The sequence below is a fragment of the Sarcophilus harrisii genome, chromosome 3 (assembly GCF_902635505.1).
Source record: "Sarcophilus harrisii chromosome 3, mSarHar1.11, whole genome shotgun sequence".
Lineage (NCBI taxonomy): Eukaryota > Metazoa > Chordata > Mammalia > Dasyuromorphia > Dasyuridae > Sarcophilus > Sarcophilus harrisii.
Genome location: NC_045428.1, coordinates 162,131,205 through 162,157,308, shown reverse-complemented (window position 1 = coordinate 162,157,308; position 26,104 = coordinate 162,131,205). Strand labels below are relative to the sequence as shown.

Below are 26,104 nucleotides of genomic sequence, written 5' to 3'. Positions count from 1 at the left end.
GTTGAGTATTTGAGGAATATTTTGTTGGCCAAATGCTTCCACTATGTTATATAACATGTTTCAAAGAAAAGAGAGAATTCAACTGTACCTGTTTGGCCTGGAGTGCCTGGGGGGCCTGGAGGGCCTGGGAAGCCAGGACTTCCACTTAATCCAGGGTCACCAGGAAAGCCTCGTTCACCTTTTGGGCCAGGTAGACCTAGGCCTGGAGGACCACTTTCTCCTGGAATGCCTTTTAAACCAGGTACTCCTGGGAAACCTGAATCTCCTGGAAGGCCTTTGATGCCATCACCCTGTGTGAAATCAAATTTCCCTTTTAAAATATATGTCTGTAATCTCAAAGATACCCTTCCCCAGTTTCTCCACTACCTGTTTCTAATCTAATCATCCTTTAGTAGTTTTACAACATACTCATTAAACTAGGAGCTCAGTCACAGAAATAGTACACTTTTACTATCTATTTCTGTGATCCTGAACAAGTCATTAATGTTTCTGAGACTTGCTTTTATCTTAAATAAATTGAGGCAGTGTAAGTAAATCATTCATAAGCATCCTTCTAACTCTATGGCTCTATGAATAGTTTATTGGGAGGCCCATTTATATGTATTTCTCTGCCTCCCTTTTTCCCTCCTTCCCTTCCCGCCTCCCTCCCTCCCTTCTTTCTTTTTCTCTATCTCCAAACACACACAGGCATGCACTAAGGCACTTTTTTTTTTGGTACCATGATTCCATGTATAGAGAGTTCTAGCTGAAATTCCCACTACCAAAACATATACTCTGAAACTTGTAGTTTCAGAGAATTGTCTAAGACACTGAGAAATTAAGAAACTGTTGGTTCAGATAACCCATATATTTCAGATGTGGTATTCAGATTATCCTAATTCCTGGGCTGCCTTTACATGGACACCAATATTTCTTAACCTGGGTCTATAGGTTTCTGTGGCTAGATTTTTATAAGATCTATTAATTAGATGAGGAAAATTATTTTTATTTCAACATAACAAGTTTCCTTAATAATCCTATATATTTTATTTTATGCATTTAAATTTTTTTGAGAGGAGATCTGACACACACAAAATCCTATACAATACCATGTTGCTTCTTATATATTACATATTTACATGATACAAATATAGATTTTGGATAGTCTTAGTCATTTAAAACAGAAGTGTCAAATTCATGGTCATTAATTAGCAACCCCAAAATATAATTGGGAGATATATAAAGAAAATACAATAAAGGTAATGTTAATTTGTCTTTCTTAAGCTAATATGCTAAGTGCTTGTTGGGTAGATAAGTGGTGCACTGGATAGAGTGCTGGGCCTAGAGTCAGTGAAACTCATCTTCCTGAGTTCAGATGTGGCCTCAGACATTTACTAGTTGTGTGACTCTGGAAAAGTCACTTAATCCTGTTTTCCTCAATTTCTTCATTTGTAAAAATGAGCCAGAGAAGCAAATGGCAAAACACTTCACTAACTTTGTTAAGAAAATCCCAAAAGGGGTCATGAAAAATGACTAAACAACAATCAAACAAAAGTCAACATGCAGTTAGCCTGTTTGAATTTGACACAAATGATCTAGATCTTTATCTTATTCTGTGCTTCCTTTAATGACCACAGATATAGGAACTAGGTCAGATTATTCCTAGGTAATAAGCTTTTTGAGGTCAAGGGGAATATCTTATTTAAACTATGTAGCATAGCTAGCACAATAGATCTTGGAAAATGTAAATATTCCAGTCATCTAAGTATTCTGAATTCAGGTCAGTAAATGGTCAAATCTCATTTTGTACAAAGCATTTTGCTAGATATTATGGAAGAAAGTTGAGATAAAACCCAACTCTTGTCCTTAAGGAATTAACATTTTACTAATCAGTGGAAACTACTTCCTGTTATTAAGAGAATGCTAAGTGAAGATTTAGAAGGACAGGAATAAGTTAACATTCTTTTAAAAAGCAGTATTGTTATACAGTTCATTTTCAGAGGTCAGGAGAAGCAAGTGAATTATCTGCCCTTATACAGTACATGTGCCAATATATTAGGCACATATTTAATGGTAACCATTTGGATGTCACATAATAGTGCATCTGTTTAAAAATAAGAAAAGAAAAAAGGATGCAAAAGAAAGTGTTAGGTAAAAAAAGTATTCTGTTAGTGAAAAAAAGTGATTAGATATGCAATCTGGATCCAAGAGGAATACAGAAGAAGCAAATGGAGCTACAAAGAAGATTCTTAATGCATTGGAGGAAAAAGTGATAATTGGGGAGCTCAAAAAAGTAGGGTCTTGCATGAGTTAAATGATCATAACCAAAAGACTGAAAACCAAGTGATGAATTGTGGGAATCACAGACTCATTAATGTGATATAGAATGTAAGGTTTTTGAAGGTGGGTTCTCTTTTTGCCTTTCTTTGTAATTCCTGTGTTTTACATAGCATCTGAAAAGCACTTAAATAATTTTTCCTTCATTCATGAAGATTACCTAATAGGTACAATCTTCACTGACAGAGGAAATACATATAGTGATGAAATAATGGCTTCTTGAAGAATTAAAAATCAAATTGGGGTAATAATCCTTCTTACTTACCTCAACATGGTTGTTAAGAAAATTAAATGAGACAATAAATGCAAAGTGCTTGGTAAGCAATAAAACACTAGATAAATGTCAATTAGTTTAATTGAATGTCATAATGAATTTAAAGTGGTTTGAAAAATATAAAGCACCATATAAATATAGTATTATGGTAATGGGTTGGGAAGGCTCATTGTTTGCTACCAATAAGTCTATGTGTTAATAGAGAAGTTGCCATACTGACTACTTGACTCCATACAATAAAACTCCTTCTTCCTGTCTCTGTTTTTGAATTGTCTTTCCTGCATTTTTAGTGTGGTCACCCCCTTATCTCCACTGCTTGCAACCTGTAGTTTTCTTCATAGCTGAGATCAAATGGCCCTTGTATTTGAAGCCTTTCCTGATTCTCCTAGTCCCTAGAACCTTTCTCCCCCAAAATACCTTGTATTAATTTTGCACATAGTTTGTTTTGTTGTTGTCACATATGTTGCATGCTGTCTCTCCTCATTAGAATGTAAGCTCCTTATGTTTCTTTGTATCCCTAGTACTTAGTATAATGCCTGAAATATGTTAAGTACATAATAAAATGTTTGTTGATTAATATAACCTTTTGCTCTAATATCAAGAAGCCAGAGGAGATAGATGGTCATGGCTAAGAGAAGATGGTGCCTTCAGTAAAAGTGATTATATAAATTGTATTGTTTCACTGAATTTAAAAAACCCTTTTTGAAGCCACCATGAAGAAGTAGATGACCAGATCTATCAACAACCTAGGCTTTATTGAAAAATCTAGGAAAATACTAGCATTGTGGACTTATAAAAAATATTGGTTTTATAAAAAATACTGGTTTTAATTAGGAAATTTAAAGTATGCATCCTTCCCCTTTGTTAAGAACTGGTAAACCATAGACATACGAAGTGATATCAGTTATCATCAAAAGCAAGTTTTACTCAACTGTTGTGGGGAAATTTACTGTATAGCTGAACTTTGAGTATTTGTGTGGAAAATTATCTGTTCTGTCAAAACAAGATATATATACCCACATATAAAAATAAAAGGAAAGGGAAGGAGAGGTGTTTTGTGCAATATTAAGTATAAGCATTGGCAAACTACTCCAGTCTCTTAAGATGTCAAGAAAACCCCCAAAGGAGTCGTGAAAATTGGATGTGACTAAAAAATGACTGAATAACAATAACAACCATAAAAATATAGGCTTATAATTTCAATATGGATTTATTAAGTCCTAAGGACAGAGATAAAATGAAAAAAAATTCTTTCCTTTCATGAATTTAGATTTTGGTAGGCAGGATACAACATATAAATAAGATACCTGAAAGATAGGATTTGAGTGAGGAAGTGCTAGGGGATCAGGAAAGGCTTCTCATAATGGGGAGCATCTTGAATTGAGACTAGAAGAAACCTAAGGATTCCATAAGATGGAGGTAAGGAAAAGTATATTATTCCAAATACAAAAACCTGTGCAAAAGAATCATGGAATGCAGGACTGGGAGGCATGAAGATGAGTAATGTTAAATACAGTTGGAAAAATAGCCTGTTGTAAGGTTGTAAAGGCTTTAGATGTCAAACTCAGAGGCAACAAGAAACCTCGAAGGACTGTGAAGTCATGAAGAAACATGATCATAAACCACAGAAAAGAGGACAAAGCTTAATATGTATTAAGTTAAGAATATACAAGTGAACAAATTCTCTGAAGATGAAAGTGAAGACTCATATGAAGATAAAATCACAAAATTCTAGGAAAGAGTGTCAATTCAAGGGCAAGAGAAAACTGATAAAAAATGAAAGGAGCTACAATCTTAAGAGAAAAAAGTGATGATTATCACTAATATGAAGATAAAATCACAAAATTCTAGGAAAGAGTGTCAATTCAAGGGCAAGAGAAAACTGATAAAAAATGAAAGGAGCTACAATCTTAGAGAAAAAAGTGATGATTATCAGTAATGACTCAGTGTTACTTTCTAAACACAATTAATTCTTGCTTTTCATTCATAGCAAAAGTGAAGACAGAAACGTCATGATTTTTAATGAAAAAAAAAGTTTCAATACTCATTCAAGAAAACTCAACACACTAAAAATATTCTACTTCAGTCTAAGCAATATTATGTATAAATATAAAGGATTAGATATTCTATTTTTTAAAAAAATATTTATTGGTTCCTGAAAGGTTCTTGCTTTGTGCTCTACCTCATTTATTCTTTGTTCATTAAATTAATCAGGATATATCTTATGTTCAATAACTTTAGCTGTACTACCTTCATCATTTGCTCTTGCTGACATACTTAAGAGATTTTAACAAAATAAGAGGATTGAGTTAGAATACAGATGTCTCCAAGCCAGTTCAATAGTTTAGAAAAACCCTTGAGACTTACAGGAAGACCTGGAAGGCCTGGAAAACCATCTAGTCCATCTCGTCCTGGAAAGCCATCTTCACCTTGCAAACCAGGCATGCCAGGATTGCCTTGATCACCTCTGCTACCTGGAAAGATTTTTTTTTTTTAAAGTATAGAAGCCATTTTCAAAATGAGCACATTAAAAAGATAAATGATTTTAAAAAATGACTAAGACAACAACATACAGACCTTTTGTTGTAATTGTTTTAGAGTCTCCTTTCTGTCCTTTAAACCCAGGTAATCCAGGAATGCCAGGGTTACCCTGTGGAAACAAAATTATTTTTGTGGTTAAACAATAGATTAGAGGTTCAAATAGGCAAAAAAGCACCAAGGGTAAATAAGTACAATGAGCAGCAAAGAAAAGGGCTTAACTGCTAACTATTCTTGTAAACTGAAGGCAGGACAGAACGTTAGCACTATCCGCACCCTAAGGTAGACAGTACTTTAGAAATGAACCTTATTACAAAATATTAGAGAATTCAAGCTTAAACCTTATATCATCTAAGTGAGACTGACTATATATGGGCAGATTTATGTAGTATTATCATTTTCCCCCAGTGCTTGGTTATATGCTTTGTAGCAAATTATGGTAGTTCCTTTATACATATTTATTAAGATATAGTTGTTAAAAAAGAGATTTCAAAATTTTTTTGATTGATGGACATAGTTTTTTACGGATTGGGGAAGACATATCATAAACCATGAGAGAGTCCTGAATAATTGGCTGCAAAAATAGATAACATTTAGTTTTTTGGCAACTTTCAATTAGAAAACTCCCTACTTTTGTCACAATAACACATAATTCCCAGTGTGCTTTAATTCATCAGACACTTTTATATACCTCAATAGTCTGGATTTAGAGCAAATTTGCTTTTTACTGAAATAAAGTACATCATCTAGTATTTTCTGCTTGACTGGCATATTTGTTTTCTTAGAAATTCAGGGGCAGAGAAGCTATAAGGTATGGTGAGTTCAATTTTTTTTCAGAATACTCGTGCCACAAAGCAATTATAAGTATACAGTGACCTTGGTGCCCTAGGAGAATTCTGTCTTTTGCTGCAGTTCTCTAATGTGAAGTGAAGCCAATTGGCTCCTGGTTCAGGGACTCTTGAAATTTATTTTGATTTTTCAGAATTTGTACTCACAATTTCATTTTCTAAGTCCTTTGCCATTCTTTTTTTTAATTAGGAGGAAAAACATTCCTGTGCCCAACATCTGAGTCACTGCTCAATTAAAAACATGGCTGGTGCAGAAAGATGTATTTCAAATGATCTTTTAAAAAAGCTTTCAGAAAAGACTACCAAGCTGATAGGTATAGGAGAGTCAAAGTGAAGAAATTTCATGCATTATTAGGCATTATATATATATAAAAAAATATATATAAAATGTATATTATAATTATAATATATTATTATATTTTTATATATAAATATATATCATGTGATTATATATAAATATATAATTATAATATATATATGTATAATATGTATGTATACACATACATATTATATGCACATAGGCATATAATATAATAATAAAGGTACTTCAGTCAGTCAATATGTACCAAGCACTATGCTAAACATTGGATTACAAAGAAACAAAAAACAATCCCTGCCCTTAAGGAGTTTACATTTTAACCAGTGTAAACAACACACTAAAAAAAGGAAGTTGAGAAAGTGAGGAAGTGGGGGAAGAGGGAAAGGAACCATTGTGATGACAAGATGGAGGAATCCAGGGGAGTACCAAAAAACTTCTCTGTCTATCAATGAAAATAGGAGCCTTAGATGACCATGCATCTATTCTAAATATTCTATATGTACTTAAAAAAACCCTATATTCTCTCCCTCATTACAATATGAACTTCTTGAGAAGAGGCACTCTTTTTGCTTTTCTTTCTATCTCTAGCATTTAGCATAGTGCCTGGCATATGTTAAGTGCTTAATAAATGCTAGTTGAGTGACTGAACATTTCAATATGCAAAGGAAATTTTTTTTAAAAAAGGAATTTTATGTGATAGAATACTATTGTGCTATAAGAAATAATAAATGGACATATGTGCGCATTTATGCATATATATAAAACCTCATAAATATCTTTCATATGGATTTAAAGATAATATAAATAAAATGTATATTTATATTTTATATATTAAAAAAGAAATAATAAATGGGATGTTTCAGAAAAAACTTGGGACGACCTATATGAATTGATCAAAATGAAGTGAGCAGAACCAGGAAAACATTGTACACAGAAACAGCAATATTGTAAGGATGATTAACTTCAAATTACCCTGATCAAGACAATAACCCAAGACAGTTTCAAAGGATCCATGATGAAAAATGCTATGTATCTCCAGAGGGGAATTCAATGAAGTCTGAGTGCAGATTGGAACATTTTAAAAAACTTTATTTTTTATTGTTTTATATTGTTTGTGTTTTCTTTTGCAACATAGCTATGGCTTGCATGACTTCACATGTATAACTGATTTAAAATTGATTGCCTTTTCAAGAAGAAGGGACAGAAGGGAGGGAAAGAATTTGGAACTCAAAATTATAAAAATTATAAAAAAGATTACTGATTTTAAAAAATGTATAGCTAGGATATATTTAACAAAAATGAAAATAATTTTTAAAAAGGGTAATTTTATGTGAAACTAAAAAGCATAACATAATTTTCCAAATGGTAAGATTGTCTTTTGTTTGTTTATTTAATTCAAATTTAACATATCATTTCCAAGACCATTTGGCTTATGTCCTTTTCTACTCTCTTTAATCACAAATGTTACTTTAATGTTCCTTTTGAAGTATGTTTTACTGTCCACAGGGGCACGTGATTGTTACTGGGACAAATTATATTAATTTAATTCTTTGAAAGACCATGGTACAATAAGGATGTAATAAACATTTAACATCTGGATGAGAGGCTTAAATCTGTCAGTCTCTAGTTCCATACCTAATGGTTATCTTACTAGCCTGGGTAAAAATCATATCCATCATCTGTTTTTACCTTGAAACCTGGGAAACCAGGAATACCATGTGCACCTGGATCACCAATTTCTCCCTTCCTCCCAGGTTCTCCATTTGCACCAGGACGACCGATGGGTCCTGGTGGACCAGGAAGACCACTAGGAATATCACATTTACAATCTCCAGGATCACCTATGATGGCAAGGAAAAGGAGAGAAAAGATAAGTTTCAGGTTTTTATTGAGGAAGGGAAAGACAATTTAATCTCAAAAATTATTAATTTTTTTTTTGGTAATACAAAGGATGCAAAAGAAGCAGTAGAGCATCCCTCACACTAAGTTTCTACCTTCAAAGAGTTTACAGTTTCATCCAGAAGAGAATCAAGTAGCATTTAGTAAGCACCTACATATTCCAGGCACTAAGTCAAGTATTGAAGATATAAGTTCAAAGAAATGATCATATGTTAATTAATGCAATTAACTGTGGTGTAGATTAACCAAAGGTGCTATACATAGATTTTATAAGGAAAGAAAGTTTAATATTTGTTGCAGTTGAACTGGTAGAATTCATGGAGATAAAATGGTTTGATCTGAGCGTAAATGGGTAGCCAAAAAGACAAAAGAACTTATAAAAAGTGAGGGATGAATTAGGACAGGGTAGGGAATGATGTAATGAAAAAAAAAATCCACTATACTTAATATCAGAAGGCCTTGTTCTAGTATTATACTTATAATAACATAACATTGGGTGACTTGCAATTTTCTGAGCCAAAAAATACTTTTCATACCTTTCTCATGGGGACCTGGTAAGAATCAAGTGAGATAATGGAAGTGAAAATAATTCTGATAATCCATCTCTCTTCTCTCTGTCTTTCTCTCTCACTTACACAACACACACACACACACACACACACACACACACACACACACAATGTGGGGCAGTCATTGTCAGGAATTATGTGAACTCGAATCAAGTCCATCCTGTCCCCATTGAAAACTTTATCATATACAAGGGAGGGCACATTCCTTGAATTGTTGTCAACATGACCAAGGCTTACTCAACCCAAAAGATCCTGTGGATAATGGAATCTTTTCTCCCTAAAGATACTAATGCCCTACAAATAACCTATGTGATTAAAGCACCCTCTTTATCTAGCATGCCCCACTTTCTGGAGTCCCATCATTTTGTAGCTGACATAGACACAATGTGCATGTAAGTTTGTTCACAACTAGGATCCTCCCTAACTCTTACCTAATTCTCTAAACCTCGCCCTAACTTCCTCTTTCCCTCTTTCCTCTGATCTTTAAAAGGCATCTCTTCACTGACAGTCTGATGCTAGATTATCTTGATCAGCCAGTTTTGTTCTTTTTATGACAATAAAGAGCCTCCTTGAGGCTAAGATAATGCCTTTTATGAGTTTTTCACATTCTGCTGCTCTCCCAGAACTTAGTGCTTCCTCCCTCCTTTCCTCCCTCCCTCTCTCTCCCTCTCTCTCTTTCACACACACACACACACACACACACACACACACACACACAAAATCTTTACCTCTTTTGTGGAGGAGAAACTCACTCATTGTCAAAGAAGAAATAAAGATTTTTAAGTCCCTCCCTGGTAAGAGGAGATAAATTGGCCTGACCACTGCTGGTCCTTCAAAGTTATCCACTCTCTGAAGAGCTTGGCTAGTGTGAGGTAAGAATGAAATGAGAACCCTGACTTTGGCTAAAGAAAAGGCACATATGGGGTAGTATGAAAAGGAGATTGAGAATGCTTAAGTCAAGGAAGTTAATGATAGCTATATCTCCCCTTCCTACCACTGACTGAGACATGTTCGTAAAGTTTCAAAAGAGCTGGTACTATTGAGGGTCTGACTGTAGGCTGACCACAATCTACCTGAGCTACTTTCTGGAAAGTATCACCACCTTGGCATAGAGGGTCAATGGCACTGTCTGCCAATTGATGCAGGAGGAATTACTCACTGACAATCTTCTCCTTATACTTTATCAACTTGGTAACTACTATGATGGCAAATGGTTGCAGAGCTCCTACTGCCAACTCACTATTCTGACTCAGATCAGAATGGACAACCTTGTTCAGACTCAAGCTGCTACTTAGACCTGTCCGGTGCTTGGACTGCTTCCTTGATTCTCCTAGCAGAAGACCATTATTTCCAAAAGGACTTCTCAGAGCTTTTCCAAGACTGGCACCACACACACACACACACACACAGATGTGGGCATACACATACATAAATATATACATATATGTTTGTGTGTGTATGTGTGTGTATGTATTAGCTATAGTATTTTTGCTTTACAAAGTGCTAAGCTCATAATAACCCTGGAGGGCAGGTATTAATTCTCTTCATATACATATGAAAAATATGTTCTGAGGGTAACAACTTCCCTGAAGTCAGGTTCCAGATTCAATTCTAAATCTAAGAGATTCTGTGACAATACCATATTTGAACTCTGTGCCAATATAAAGTTTTTTTCACAATGTGATAAATAGCTCAGTATTATATCCACACTAAGGATTTTTAATGAAAAATAACTTTTACTGAGGTCAAACAAACTTATGCTTAGAATATAGAAAAGAAAGCTGATTCCTCCTTGTATTATCAGTATAATTCCTATGGGAGAGAATGGAATAATTTTTTATTGCTGAAGTTAACACTTCTAATACAATATGAATAGTAATAGTGATACTGAGCAACCTTGTCTCACCCCTGATTTTATTGGGAATGATTCTAGTTTATCCCCATTACATTTGATGCTTGCTGATGGCTTTATATAGATGCTATTAATCATTTTAATGAAAACTCCATTTGGAATAATTTTTTTTAAAAGACATTCGGGCTAAAAGGCTTTTTGTTTCTTTTTGACTTAATTATATCTGGATTTGTGATTGCATGGAAGCAAAGAATTCCTAATATGGAAACTCCTCTCAATTAAGATTAGTAATTGTCTTAACTTATACTTTATAGGGATTTGTTTGAATTATTTAGAGGTTAAGTGACCTGTCCAGAATCACATAGCAAGTATAAAACAGACATGGGATTGGCTATATCTTCCTGACTCTAAGAGCAGACTCCTATTCAATATGATATACTAACTTTATTTTTCCAGGGTTGCTTTAATGCCAAGGGGCCAGGATAGTATTTATACCTATTTCTAGAATCCAGACTTATCATTTCACCAATATAGAAAATTCTGCAGTGATAAAATCCCTTCACCAATATAGACCTGTACTGGTTTGGCAATTTGTAGTTTCCTACAATTGCCTTGGGGCACTGGGAGCATCAGTGCTTATATACTGCATATCCAGTGTACATCAGAAACAAAATATGAACTCAACTATTTATGACTATAAGGGCTACTCTCCAGCTACACTACCTCTTTATGTCTATATCACCATTATACATCAGAGAGAGCTTACCTTTCCATCCTTTTTGTCCTCGTGTTCCTGGGATTCCTGAAGGGCCTGGGTAACCCACATTTCCCTCTGCTCCCTTAAGTCCAAAAAGAAATCCTATTTAAAAACATACACACACAAAAGAACAATAATGTTAATACACTGGATAATGACATAATTATATTAGGTTATTGCTGCTAGTTGGTATCTCTGCCATTAATCTCTCCCTTCATCTTCCATTCAATTGTCAAAAATGATCTTATTAAGTACAGGAATGATCATGCCATTATCCATACTCAATAAACCCCAGAGGTTTATTCCCATCAATTCCAGAATCAAATATAAAATCCTGCTGAACATTTTAAGTCATATATAACCTGCCCCACTACCCACCTTTCTAGTTTTCTTATACCTTACACTTCCCCCTACTTTTTGATCTAAAAACACTAATCTCCTTGCTCTTCTTCCAACAAGGCACTCTGCCTCCTGATTTTAGGCATTTTTACTTCATGGCTGGAATGTTTGCCCAACTCATCTCTACCTCTTGGCTTTTCTGGATTCCTTCAATTCCCAACTAAAATTCTACCTTCTAGGAAGCCTTTTCTGATCATCCTAAATTTTAGTGTCTTTCCCTTATTGATTATTTCCAATTTATCTTGTATATAAGATGTTTGTACATAGTCATTTGCATGTTGTCTCTCCCATTAGATTACCACCTTCTTGAGAGCAAGAGTTTGCTGCTTTTCTTTGTATCCTTAGTGCTTAGCACAGTGCATGAAACATAGAAAGTGCTTAATAAATGTTTGACTGACTGATGTCCCAATGTAATTTTATTTCTAATGGTTTTCTATTGTGTAGCACAGATTGTAATTTAAAAAATGATGAACAGCACATGCACTCTAATGCTATTCTAGAACACCTTTTATAAAGAAACACACATGGTTTCTGGTCTATATAGCTTTCAGGGGTAAAACAAAAGTTTGTGTGACTGTGAACTAGTTCTTTTTTAGAATCCTCATGACTAAATTCTTCTTTAAAAAAGATTAGCAAAAGTAATTTTTTTTTGTTGTGTCCCTGCTGCCATCTATCTGTTCAAATGAGCCCTACTTTTTTTTTTTAAAGGTACTTTCTTACACAAAAGCAGACCACTAAGTTACTTATAATAGGACAGACATAAAGATATATCCTTCCCTATCTTCTCAGCAAAGTAGCAGCAATAATAATGCACAGGAGAAAGAAGGCAAATTTCTAAATATGGATTTGAATCCATCTTTAGACTATCTCTGTGCATTAAGCTGGACAAGCTTTGATTTTAGACACACAGATTATTTCACACCATGGCAGGTAACCACTACTTTTCTCCATCTTTTCCGGGAGAGATCAGGTTATTTATTCCCAATACCTAACATTATTCTAACAATTCCAGACAGGAAAATCTAGGAGAAGGCAGTGGAACCTTCTAGGGCTATCACACAGATTTTAAAATATCACTAAATTGTTGGTTTCACTTTCTAGTAAACTGCCATCTCTTGGTGGAAACAGTACTGCTGGTTTCATGGAAGTTCTGAAAAATATTGACTTCTATATAGCAATTTCTCCCATAGCAATTTTGAGATATTGTGGGTTGGCATGAAAAATTAAAGGGAAAATTTGAGGGAGTTTTGAGGAAGCCATAGATGATGCCTCAGACAATTCACAAAAAGTTTAGAAACTCAGAAATGCAGAATTGTTATTAAAAAAGCATTCTGATAGGCTCTGGTATCATACAAAAAAAAAAAAAAAAAAAAAAAAGATCAAATCCTTATATGATTTCCAAAAGGAAAATGATGGTGAAAAGTCTAACCTTACAGATATATGGATTTTTCCAGATTTCCAGGGCTCTCTGTCTCTAACTCCCATGATATGGAAGTAATACTGTATTAATTCATTCAATTGTCTTCAATTTTACATTTTCCATTCTCCTCCCAAATTCACTGCTATATACACAGAATCACAGAATCTCAGTGTTGGAAGTCACCTAATCCAACCTGTACTGAATAAGAATGCCCTCTACAACATCTCTGAGAAAGGGGTTTTCCAGGCTCTGCCTGAAGTCATGAAGTGACGGAGAGGACATTTTTTGCTAAAAAGAGGACATTTTCCACATTTCTCAGTTCTGACAGTTAGAGAAAGATTTCCCATGAATTGAACCCAAATCTCTCCAATATTTGTTGGACCAAGTTCTTCCCTCTAGGGTCAAAAAGAGCAAGTCTAATCTCTCTTTTAGTGAAAAACACTAGAAAACAGTTATATTGTACTTCCTTTTAAAAGCTTAAACCTCCGCCTTTCCTTCACTTCACGCTCCTGTGGCATGAACTTGAGTTCCTCCATCATAACAGTTCCTCTAAATTGGTATACTCTTAACAATATCCTTCCAAAAATGAAATATTTAGAACTGAACACAATATTTCACATATGTTCTGACCAGGGTCAAATATAACAGCAATGTGTCTTCCCTCAATTTGTTTTTATTATGTGATCTAAAGATTGTTTTAGCTTCTTTATCTTCTATATCATACTGTTGACACCTCACAAACTTGTACTTCAAACTTATTGTACTTCAATAAGACTCTTGGGTCTTTTCCTTTCTTAACACAAATTACCGTATAGCCATGCCTCTACTGTTTTATAACTATGAAGTTGATTATTTGAATCCAATAATAGGACACTATATATCAACTAATTATGATAGCCTGTGGTGATGATACAATCACGTTTCCTCCCAACCTCCTCAAAAGGATTAGTCTTCCCTAAAAAGCAACAAAACTATTCTAGTCTGACTGGCTCATGTCTCCCTTGATACAATTTCCTAATTACTGAAGGGCAATAAAATCCTCCCAAAGGGAGTGGGGATTCTTTAATTTGGTAGTAATATACAAAGAACATGGGAGTCATCATATCCTGCTGTTTTTCACATAGTTTTCTTATAGAAGGGGGGGAAGTTGGGACACATCTACAGGTACTAAGTACCACTATATCCTTGCTGAATAACCTTGCTTAGGTTTTTGTTTTTGATTTGTCAGTTATGAGCGAGAAGATGTGACCCTGTGGACATAATATTCCAGACCCTTCTATCCTCTACTTTCTTGTAATATTTGCCCAAGTTCATATTCATTGTTAGTTTAGGGCTAAACAAATCTCTAGTGAATTGTTTAATGAATTAATGAGCACCTCATTTTGTTCTGAAATCAAACCTGCACTAACTGGGAAGAGGTGTCAGGCCTTCCTCCAATACCTGTCAAAACCTTTTTTGGGATGTTTAATCTGTTATCCTGACAGAGAGATGGCACAGTGGATAGAATGCCAGGCCTGAAGTTAGGAGGATTCATTTTCATGAGTTTGAATCTGAACTCAGACACTTACTAGCTGTGAGACCCTAGTCAAGTCATTTAACTTTGTCTCATCTATAAAATGAGCTGGAGAAGGAAATGACAAACCACTCCAATATATTTGCCAAGAAAAATCCCAAATGGAGAGTTGAACAGAACTGAAGTGACTGAACCATACAGTTATCCAAAATGTTTTGTGCTGCTTGCAAATTTGATGTTTTTATGCATGTCATTGACAGTAAATTTGTATAGGATAGGGTCAAAAAAGAGCTCTTTGACCCTTTATAATAGACTTTCATTTAGTTTAAGGTCTATTCTTTAATCAATTCTCCTTGGTCATTCAAGCAGTTCTAAAAAAAAATGTTTCAGGGATTGTTTAATAGAAGGTCAAATTAGTTCTCCACATGATTAAATAATCTGATTAATAAAGAAATGTATGACTTAGACAAGTAGTAAATATGATTCTGCATCTGCCTGACCATCCTACAATCTAGATCACATTTCTTTTATAAAGACACAATAAGATATGTTGTTAAATGTCTTGCTGAAATTGAAGTATAATGTATCAACTGTATTCCTCATCTACCAGTCTAAGAACTATATCCAAAAAGGCAATGGGGTTATTAGTTTTCCATGACTTATTTTTGATGAACTGATTAATGCTATATTTTAATAATCATTTTTTAAAGTGCCCTTTAATAACACCTCCTAATATTTTGACAGGATTTGAAGTCAAACTACCTGGCTTCTGATGGAAAAGTCTGAACAAAAAATCTCCTTCCTGATTGAAGATAAGGACATTTCCCCTTCTCTAGTGTATCTCATTTTTCAGATGTTCTATTGGCATCTGAGACCCAACATGTCCACATTAGAACTTGTTTCTTCACTTCATTCCTCTACATTTCCTATTTTCTGTGGAGGACACTAACTATCTTATTGGTCACCTAATTTCACATCAGGATCTCCATCGTTGCATTTCCCCCTTTTCTTTATATCTTCCATTCAACTTGTTGGTAAGTTTTGTGGATTCTATCTCCATAATATCTTTCTATCTATCCCCAACCTTCCACTCACAAGGGCTATTGTAATAGGTTCTTAATTAGTCTCTTGCTTACAATCTCTCTACTTGCCAATCTACCATCTAAATAGCAGCCAAAGTAAAAAACCTTTCAGGGTGTCCCAATTGCTTTGGAGAAAAAATATAAACTCAGCTGGGCATTTTAAGTCCTCTTCAACCAAAAAAATCTACCCTTCCAGATATATATCTCACATCATTCCCCACTTCACATTCTATTTTCCAATCAAAATAGACTATTAGCTTTTCCTCAAACTTGACATTCCATCTCCCATCTTCTATGCATTTTTAGAAACTGTCCTTCAGGCAGGAGTATACTCAAACCACTTTATCACCCTAGCAGGATCTTCATCTTCCTTCAGAGTTCAGCCAAGAGCTCATTACTTTTGTGAAGGATTTTGTGACATGTCACCCCAATTTTCTGCTCATCTGGTTGTAAATGCTCTCTCCCTCCTCAAATTATCTTACATTTGCTTATCTTTTATATGTGGCACCTTACCAACAGAATGCAATTTCCTAGAACAGGGGATATTTCACCTTTTTGCCTTTGAACATAGACAATTCTTGATAAATGTTTGAATCATTGTTATTTAACATAATCAAATAAAAAGTAACCAAAGTCAGTTCTTTAGTCACCTTCATAAATTCTTTCAATACCATGGTATATAGTACACCAAGGTTCTGTCACTTAAACTCATTTATCTTGGATTTTAATTTCCTGTTGATAATTTTGGATGTATTTTTTCCAAGTTAAGAATCATTCTCCTTGCTCTTCAAGCAATGATCCTAGTCCTTCTCTGACTTTCCTCTTTTTACCAACATAGATAAAAACTGATATATTAAAAAAAAAAAACTGTCCTTGGAAACTCTCACAATCCTTAGCTCATTTTGGGTTTTAGCTTGTCCTATTGACAATTATTTACTATTATTACTATATTATTACTATTCCTCTATTCATTTGTTTCTAGTTATTTTCCCTTGATTACCTTTTCTATACTTCCATCTTTTAAAGCTCTGAGTTGATTTATGCTTTTTTCTGTTCATCCTTGGAATCACACTTTATGTCATCAGGACTTAATCCTTGAGTGTCTCATTCTTCTTGAGTTTACTTTTGTTAAAAACTTTCTATATTTTCTTTGGACTCTTTAAATATTCTCTACTTGGCTACAAAGTCCATGGTAGGCATCAGTTAGTCAATATTCACCATTCCTCCTTATTGATTATGAATTCTAAAATAGCATGATCACTGATTCTTAATATTGCAATTATTTCTGTTGTGGTCTGGTTTCTTCTCATTGAACAGTTTGAATATATTTCCTCTTGACACTTCCCCATTCCTACCCCAGTCTTCATTCTAAAGTGTGAAATTACCACTTCTTGGCTGCTTTGTCTTTAGTGGAAAGACAGAGAGAGTAAGCAATGTTGAACAGATATATTTGGAGTTCACTATTATATCTTGCTTCTGTACCAGCCTTGTGATATGCTTCTGGAACTCATCCACTTTCTCATTTTGACTGGATACTTGGCAATATATTTCCACCACTGTATCTCTGTTTTTTCCTTCCTTAGTTTTTACCTAAATTCTTTGCATGACACTTCTCCATTTTGGTTCATGGATTTCCACACAGGGGTATAAAATCTTAAGATAATAGTGATGTTCTACACACCCTTTTATCTCTTGAATAAGGGATAATAGTTCATTGCCATATTCTATCCATGGATTATCTTCCATGAAGATCTCAGTTATACTTATGAGTTTGTACTAAAAAGTAAATATCCCAGTAGGAAAAAATATTTAAATAGGTAAAAATGCTATATATGTATCTTTCTGTTTGAATGATAATAGGCACATATACTTAAGATTTGAGGAAGCAAGGAGGAAAGGAAAAGCCAATGACATTAAAAATAATATGTCTCCATGTAATTTAGTGATTCAGATATTTTTCGTTTGGGGTCATAATGTGAAATACAAGATACAACATCTTCAGATGTTCCTGAGCAAGTAATTTTATAAATTTGGTATTGTTATTATGTGGATCTGTTTAAGAACTTCTTAATTTGGGACCTATAAAAAGGATCTTGTACAGATTTTTAGCAAGGTCCATGAACTTGGATGGGGAAAAAAAATAACATCTTTATTTTTACTAACCTTTGGTTTTCTTTGTAATCCTATACAGTTTATTTTATTAATTTCAAAATATTATTCAGAGGAGTCCAGAGGTTTCACCAGACTTCCAAAGAGCTCCTTATTTTAAGTCATGTTTGCAAGTCTATTTAGGAATATACAGGTCCTCTACAGTTGATTTCATCAGCTGAATTTTCTAAGTCAAATGTTGTAAAATAATGTTGTGTTTCTTGGAGTTTCTCAAAGTTGTTCATAAGAAATGAACAAGGGTAGCAACAAAAGAAGAAGCATTTTAGCTTAATCAAAAGCAGAGTAGAGTCGATCTGTTGTTCACTCCTTATCACTGGCTTATAAGAAAGTGACTCAGATCTGGAAGCAAAACAATTTTCTATACTGAGAGAAAATTGGTTTCCCTGGAGATGACTGCACTAAGTTGCAAAATGGTAAAAACTAAGTTTCTTTATCAAAACATGCAAAGTAGTTGAAATCTAATTATCAAGAAAAGAAGTCCAATAATTTATTCTAGAATATACTGGGCTTTGAGACACTATGTCCATTATTAACAGACGTTTTCTATTTAAAGGGATAGAAGTTCCTGTAAGAGACAGAAATGTTCAGGAGTCCAGTAGGGTTGACTGTTCTTGTACAATGTGATTGGTTAACACTGTTTTTGAGAAATTAATATGCTTCAGTGAAGGAAAATATCTATTGAGATGAAAACTTGTGTTGAATCTTTTTTCTATGTAATTTAATGAAAGTCATCTGATAGAATTCCATCTGCTTTTACAAATTCCCTCATCAATATCCAATAGGGAACACAAGTAATTTAATTTCTGTTTGCAAAGATATGTTGAAATGTTAGAAAATCATAAATTAAGGCAAAATGGAATGCCTTATGCCCTTATCATACTTAAGTTGAGGTTCTAAAATAAAGGCAAAGTTAAGTTTCAATTACGAGCTTTAAATAAACACAATTATATGTTCTACCTTTTTTTTTTCTTATTTCAATTTACCACGATCCAATGCCAACAAATAATGGATTCAATTGGCACTATATGCTTACCAAAGTTAGCTTTTACAGTAATTTAGCTTCCATAGCTATAGGCTTTATAACAGCAAATTTGACTTCTAGGATAGTTCTGAAACAATAAGGATATTTGTTGAAAAACAGAGAAATCTCAGTTTGTATGGGTACCCATGAAGTATGTAGAAATGATACAGGATTTGAATGAAGGAAAAAGGAAAAAAGAAAAAAGAGAAATAATGGACGTAGAAAGACTTGCAAAGGGGCTTTTGCAATACTTCGGGAGCAGTAATGAGTATATATTTTAAGATATCATGTAGGAAAAAATCTGGTAAAAATTAAGTTAATGAAATATTTCATTTCATGATAATATACTTGCTTTCCATTATTTCCCCACTTACCATCTGGTCCTGGTGGGCCAGGAGATCCAGGTTTCCCTGGAAGTCCTGGTTTTCCATCTATACCTGGAGGTCCTGGGTACAAGGCTGGAATTCCTGGATCACCTATAAAACCCTTGGCTCCCATTTCACCTGGAAGGCCTCTTCGTTCATCTGAATTTCATTAAACACAAAGAGACATCAGAGCTTTAAAATTGTTTCTGAACATTAATATTTATATTTAAAATTATACTCCTAGTAAGATATGGTGGTGAAGACTGCTATCCTTTCTACTGGGGGAGACTAAAGCTGGTCGACTTGAGTTTGGGGCTGAAATAGGAATAAAGCTGCACTAAATGTGGCATTAATATACTGAGTTCTTAGGAAGAGAAGACCCCTGGGTTGTTTAGGGTCACAGGAATTAATTAATGCTTGGAACCTCTGAATTATGACTATATTTTTAGTCTAGTTAAGACATAAAGAGACCTGCTCTCAAAATAAATAAATAAATACATGGAATTTTGTTCCAAAGAAGACATATGAGTTACAAGTTCCAAAGAAGGTCTAAATTCAGCACTAGCAAGTTTTATTATTTATTCATTCATTAATTTATGACATCATATAGAGTCAGGACTCAAGCCTAAGTTTCCTGTCCCCAAATGTAGTATTTTTTTTTCATTAAGTATACTATCACAATGGACTAGTTTTAGTTTGTGAATCTAAAATTATGGATCTGAATGCCCTGAAATTCTATTAACAACTGCATAAAAAATAATTGAAAACAAACAAAAATAAAACAAGTATCCTGTGAATTCTTAGTTTTTATTTGAAAATATATTAAATTAGCTATATTCAATCCTTTGGAACTGAATTTTTAGGATGCTAGGATTTTCATTAATATGAATATTTGTTACCTCCGTCTCCTATTGTTGTCCCTGGGGGACCTGGTTGGCCAGGATCTCCTTGTGCACCTGGATTTCCAGGGGGACCATAAGCCCCTGTATCTCCTGGATCACCTCTTATACCTAAAATTCCATAAAACAAGAGTAAGATCACTATTCTAGTTATTAAGTACATGTCAAAATGATATAAATCACATTATAGAAATTTTTTCAGTTTTTACTAACTGTTGAAAAATATACAACTGGAAAGGAGGTAAAACCAAGATGGGGGAAGTAAAGGCAGAAAAATATACCATCATTTGGAAAATAGTTGAACAAGTTGTGGTGTATGGTTGTGATGAAATACTAGTGTGCTATAAGAAATGATAAGCTCATTGATCTTAGAAAGGCATGAAAAGACCTCTTCAAAATGATAAAGAATGAAATAAACAGAGCCAAGAGAACATTGTATAAAATAACAGAAATATTGTTTTAAGAATGACTTTCATTTCGTTATTATAAATACTCAAATTAAAAATAAAAGACATGAAGAAAGATGCTATCAACATCTAGAGAAAGAACTAATAAATAGAAGTATATTTACACAAATGGAGTGTGTATATGTTTGTATGTACATATCTGTCTGTCTATCAATCTCTTTATCTATCTATCTTTGTGGCTAATAGAATTAGACCTATTTGTGTCTAATGAAAGGAATTTCTAGGCTGGGGGTAGAAGGTAAGGAGATGGTGGTGAGAAGAAAAACAAAAAGTTAAAAAAAAATTGCATGATGACATACATTTGGAGGGAATAACAAGTTGTATATATGGCAGATCTACAATTTCAAGTGTAATAATTTTTTTTATTGTACTGTGTTATGGAAATTCTAATTTTGTTTGTGAATTGAAAATAAAATTAATTAATAAAATTTTCTAAAAAGAAAAATGTTTTTAACTAATTTAAATTACCAGAATTATTTCAGTAGCTTTTGAATAATACAGATCCTAAACAGGGATAAAATGCTATGTAATTTATTCATACAATGTACATTGGAATTTGCGTGAATATTAATATGCATATAGGCATATATAATATGTAATATGCGCATTTCCGTAAATGTATATATTTATTATTGCCACCAAGTCATTTATTTTCTCTTTTTTTTCCCAGTAATTTATGAAACTACATACTAAGCCATTCTGGGAATACTTTTAGATATTTTAGTTTGCTAAAAGACTCATCCAACTGCCATGTGGAAAAGAGATTAAACTTGTTCTGCCTGGACCTGGAAGGTAAGGAACAATTGCTAGAAGTTACAGAAAAGCCTGTTTCAGGAAAAAAAAAATTCTCACAATTAGAGTTGTTTAAAAAATGGAATGTTCAGCTTGATGGGTAGTATGCTACCTTTCCTTGGAGGTGTTTAAACACTTGTCAAGGATGTTATAGATTGAGTTTATGGTATGGGTTGAAAAGTTAAATTCTGGTCTCTTCCAATGTTCAAAGTCCATGTTTATATGAATGCAGCCTAATAAATATATGTGTTTTCTTCTTTATTTAGGTAAATTCTATTAAGTTTCATTCTTCAATTGACATTATGCCTTATTGATGACTGCCATCTAGTGGTCAAAAGTGGAATCACATGCTTCCTACCCCATATGACATTTTTGTTTTTGTTTTTAAATAGTCCCATTGGTTGACCGGGAAGGAATTTTAGAGATCATATGATTTAATGTTCTTTCTTTACAGGTGAGACAGTTGGGATCCAGATAATTTAAATGGCTTATCCAAAGCTATGAGGTGGTAAATATCAGAGTCAGATTTAAAGGACTGGATACTGTTTTCATCACATAAATCCTACCTTTTTAGAAAAAAAATATTTTCTTTTCTATTCTAACCCCAAACACTCTTCAACCTGATAAATATTTGAGAAATGTACTGCGGTAAAAAATTGGGTATTGTTTAAATTTTGTTTTTAAAAATTTGTTCTTTAAAAAATAAGAATAATAAAATGCTTTAGAAAAATAGACAATTAGGTCAACAATAAAAATTTGGGGAAAAAAAATCTATTCCAAAAGACTACAAGAGAAATATATGACAACTAAGATCTGAGAATTTTTTTAATGGAAAAAAAGCTGTACTGAAATAATTTAAATTTCCTTTTTACGATATAAGTTTAGTAGAATAAGGAAATAAAGTATGTTTAGTATATTTTGATTCCACAACACATTTGATAATATTTTTCCTGATAGCTTCAGGAAGAGATGAAATACGAAGAGTGTTGATTAATAAATGGTTCAGTGTCAGTTTCCTAATATGTAAAATGAGACAGTTTTATTAGATTATCTATATGAACCCACTGAGTTCTAAATCTATATCTTATTTTTCAGTTAAAGTCAACAGTTCTATAGGGAGTACTATAAGGTTCTATTCTGAACTTCATTATACATTTTCATCAATGATTTGCTAAAATATAAAGAATGAATGAGACAATCGCATAAAAGAGTTTCTGGAAAGTTAATCCTATAGATTACACCATTAAGATTCAAAATGATTTTAGTAACAGAAATTCTACCAATGGAACTGACAAGATGAAATTTAAAACAAAAAGCAATCTATCTTTAGTTTCAAAAGTCCAACGTCAAAAGAACATAATAGGGGAATCATGGAATCAAAGAATCACTGATTTAGAATAGCAAGGGACTTTAGAGATCACCTAATTCAATCTCACTTTATAAGGAGGTTAAGAATTTTGTCTATCACAATAAGGGAAGAGCTAAAACTTGAATTCAGGTCCTCTGACTTCAAAGCCAATCTTTCTCTCTCTCTCTTTTTTTTTTTTCCCTGAGGTAATTGGGGTTAAGTGACTTGCCCAGGGTCACATGGCTAGGAAGTATTAAGTGTCTGAGGTCAAATTTGAACTCAGGTTCTCCTGACTTCAGGGCTGGTGCTCTATCCACTGCGCCATCTAGCTATCCTCCAAAGCCAATCTTAAGATTGGCACTACTTCATGAGAAAAATATCTGAAAGTGTATCACAAGCTTAATATTGTGACTTCTAAAAAAAAATTGATATAATTCTGAAAAATTAATGTAAATATACAGCTGATGGCTACTCAATCATTAAACATTTAAGTACTTACTATGTGTCATTAAATGTTGTTGATGCTAAGAAGGGGGAAGCCAGCCCTTGCCCTTAAAGAGCTAATATTTTAATGGGAAAGCCAACATATAAATAATTATGTACATGTAACACACACACACATATATCTGCACACATATACATACATATACATAAAGTAGATGGAAGGTATTCTCTGAAGGAAGGTCCTGGGAATATTGAAGAGTGGAGGAGAAGAAAGGAGACCCAAGAAAGTCTTCCAGAGATGGCAAGATTTGAGCTGGGAAGGCAGAAAGGCAAACTAAGAGGTAGAGATAAGGAGGAAAAGCATTCCAGATAAAAGAGGCACAAATGCAACAGAGATGGGAGATGGAGTATCATTGAAAAGGAACATTAATTAGGTTAATATAGCTAAACTATAATTTGTGGAAGGAAGTATGAGAAGCCAGGAAAGACACAAGATAGGAAGTCAATAAAAGTGAAGGAGTTTAAAAGATAGAAGACTTTATATTTGATCTAGATAGGGAGTACCTCATTATTTATTAAATGGGGGGGTGGAGTGACATGATTAATCTTTTGATTTAGGAAAATCACTGTGATTGCTGAGTGGATGAGATAGTTGAGGCAAAGACATTAATTAGGCAATTATTGTACTAGTCTAGATGAGAGGTTATGAAAGTTTGTCTTACAGGTAGGTGGTTGTATGAGTGGAACAAAGGGGGACATAAATGAGAAATGTTGTGAAAGAAGAAAAACACTTTTTTTTTTCATATTGGATACATAGAGTGTGAGTGAGAAGTTGAATATGATATTGAGGATATGAGACTTAGTGATTGGGATGGTGATAATCTCAATAGTAAGAGAGAACGGAGGTGGAAGGGGAGGAACCAAGATGGCAGAGAGTAGACAAGTCTGTCTGAGCTTTTCCTGGCTTCCCTCAGGTCAACACCAGATCAAGCCTCTGAATGGGTGTTTGGAGCAACAGAATCCACAAATATTTGGAGCGTAACAAATTTCCAGCAGAAAATATTTAGGAAGAACTTCAGAAAAGGCTGTCACAATAAAGTGAGGTTCCCTAAGAGCAGACCTCAACTTTTAAAAATGAGCAAAAAACCAAAAAGAGCTCTGACTATAGATAGCTTTTATGGAGACAGAAAAGAACAGACCTCCAACCTTGAGAACACTAAAAACAAAATTTTTCCAGATGAAGCCTCAAAGGGTGATATGAGTTAGTCTCCAACTCAAAAAGTTCTCTTGGCACAGTTCAAAAGAGATCTTAAAAGAATGGTAGAAGAGAAATAGGGAAAGTAAATGAGAGCTTTGCAGGAGAGTTTGGAAAAGGAAACACAGAAATTATCTGAAGAAAAAATCCTTAAGACATAGATTTGGTGAAATGGAAAAAAGAATACAACTCCTTAAAAAGATCTGGCAAAATGTGAAAAGAAAACAACTCCTTGAAAAAAAAAATTGGTGAAATGGAAAAAAAGAACAATTTCTTAATAAAATAGAAATGGGAAAAAATCCATTGCACAAACAACTCATTTAAAAGTGCAATCGGCCAAATGTAAAAAGAAAGTAAAAAAGTGATTTGCTATTTCCTTCTCCAGCTCATTTTATAGATTAAGAAACTGAGGCAAATGGGGTTAAGTGATTTGACCAGGATCATACAGCTAGTCAGTATCTGAGACTAGATTTGGACTCATGAAGATAAGCTTCTTGATTCTAGGCCTGGAATTCTATCCTTTGCACCACCTAGTTGCCTAAATTTGAAATATCTTTGAGATGTCTAGTTCAAGATGTCCAAAAGGCAGTTGAATAGTGTGGGACCATATCTCAGGAGAGCTGTATGGAGAGTGGCTTGCAGAAAGGAGAGACTGTGGATTGAGTGACCAAAGAGGCTACTTTTAGGCTAGAAGTGATTAAGATCTGAATGAGGGCAAAGGTTGTGTGTGTAAACAAAAGGGAACAGATGGAAGAGATGGGATAAAAACAGAATCAATGAGACTAAATAATTGGATATGAGACTAAGGGAGAGAGAAGATTGATCCCAAAGTTGTGACCCTGAGTAACCAGAATCAACAAAAATGGGAAAGTTTGGAAAAGAGATGAGTGTTATTTTTTATGGATTGAAAGTGATACCTACAGTATATCCAAGTAGAGATGTCCATCAGACTGTTGTTAGAGTACAATGATATGGAGGTCATGAGAGAAGAATGTATTTAAAAGCAAAGTGGTACAGATCAATAGCAAACACTGCTGAGGGGTCAAGTAGAATAAAGAGTAAAAAAGCTAATTGGATTTAACAATTAAGAGATAATTGGTAATCCCAGAGAAAGTAATGTCATTTAAGAAAAGGGGATGGAAACCAGATGGCAGGGAGGTTTAAAGTCAATTCTTTTTATGTCTTTGTGAAGACATGGGAAGTGAACACACCATTTTCTTAAGATAAAAAATAACCCTAAGCAATCTTGGTCTGTGAGCAGCTTATATGTGAAAATGTTTAACGAGTCTTTCTTTTCCAGATGTTCAACCCTTCTACTTCTTTTTATTAGGAACAAAACTAGCAGAGATGACATACAAACCTTTTATGACAGAAGGATGGGGTGAATATGAAGGTGGTCCAGGGGGACCTCGGTCACCTATGTCTCCCTAAGGATGGAAAAAGAGAGCATTGTGTATTTAGAGAAAAGTCTTTTAAAGTATTTGGAAACATACTTTCAAAAAACAAAAGCTTACAACAAAAAGACATGTATTTGCTTAGGGGTGTATACTTGAAATTA

At 33.9% G+C, this 26,104-nt stretch overlaps 1 protein-coding gene across 2 annotated transcripts in view; it reads right to left on the bottom strand.

Moving 5' to 3' along the window:
• COL4A2 (collagen type IV alpha 2 chain) overlaps positions 1-26,104 on the bottom strand; it is a 271,485-nt gene that overhangs the window by 63,033 nt on the left and 182,348 nt on the right. For both annotated transcript variants that reach the window (XM_023500485.2, XM_003765734.4), the window contains exons 18-25: positions 25,907-25,973; positions 20,241-20,351; positions 19,351-19,500; positions 11,382-11,474; positions 7,985-8,136; positions 5,168-5,240; positions 4,958-5,064; positions 89-290 (exon numbers count right to left, since the gene is read on the bottom strand). In XM_023500485.2, coding sequence (XP_023356253.1) covers positions 89-290; positions 4,958-5,064; positions 5,168-5,240; positions 7,985-8,136; positions 11,382-11,474; positions 19,351-19,500; positions 20,241-20,351; positions 25,907-25,973 — 955 coding nt within the window. The remainder of the gene's footprint in view (positions 1-88; positions 291-4,957; positions 5,065-5,167; positions 5,241-7,984; positions 8,137-11,381; positions 11,475-19,350; positions 19,501-20,240; positions 20,352-25,906; positions 25,974-26,104) is intronic.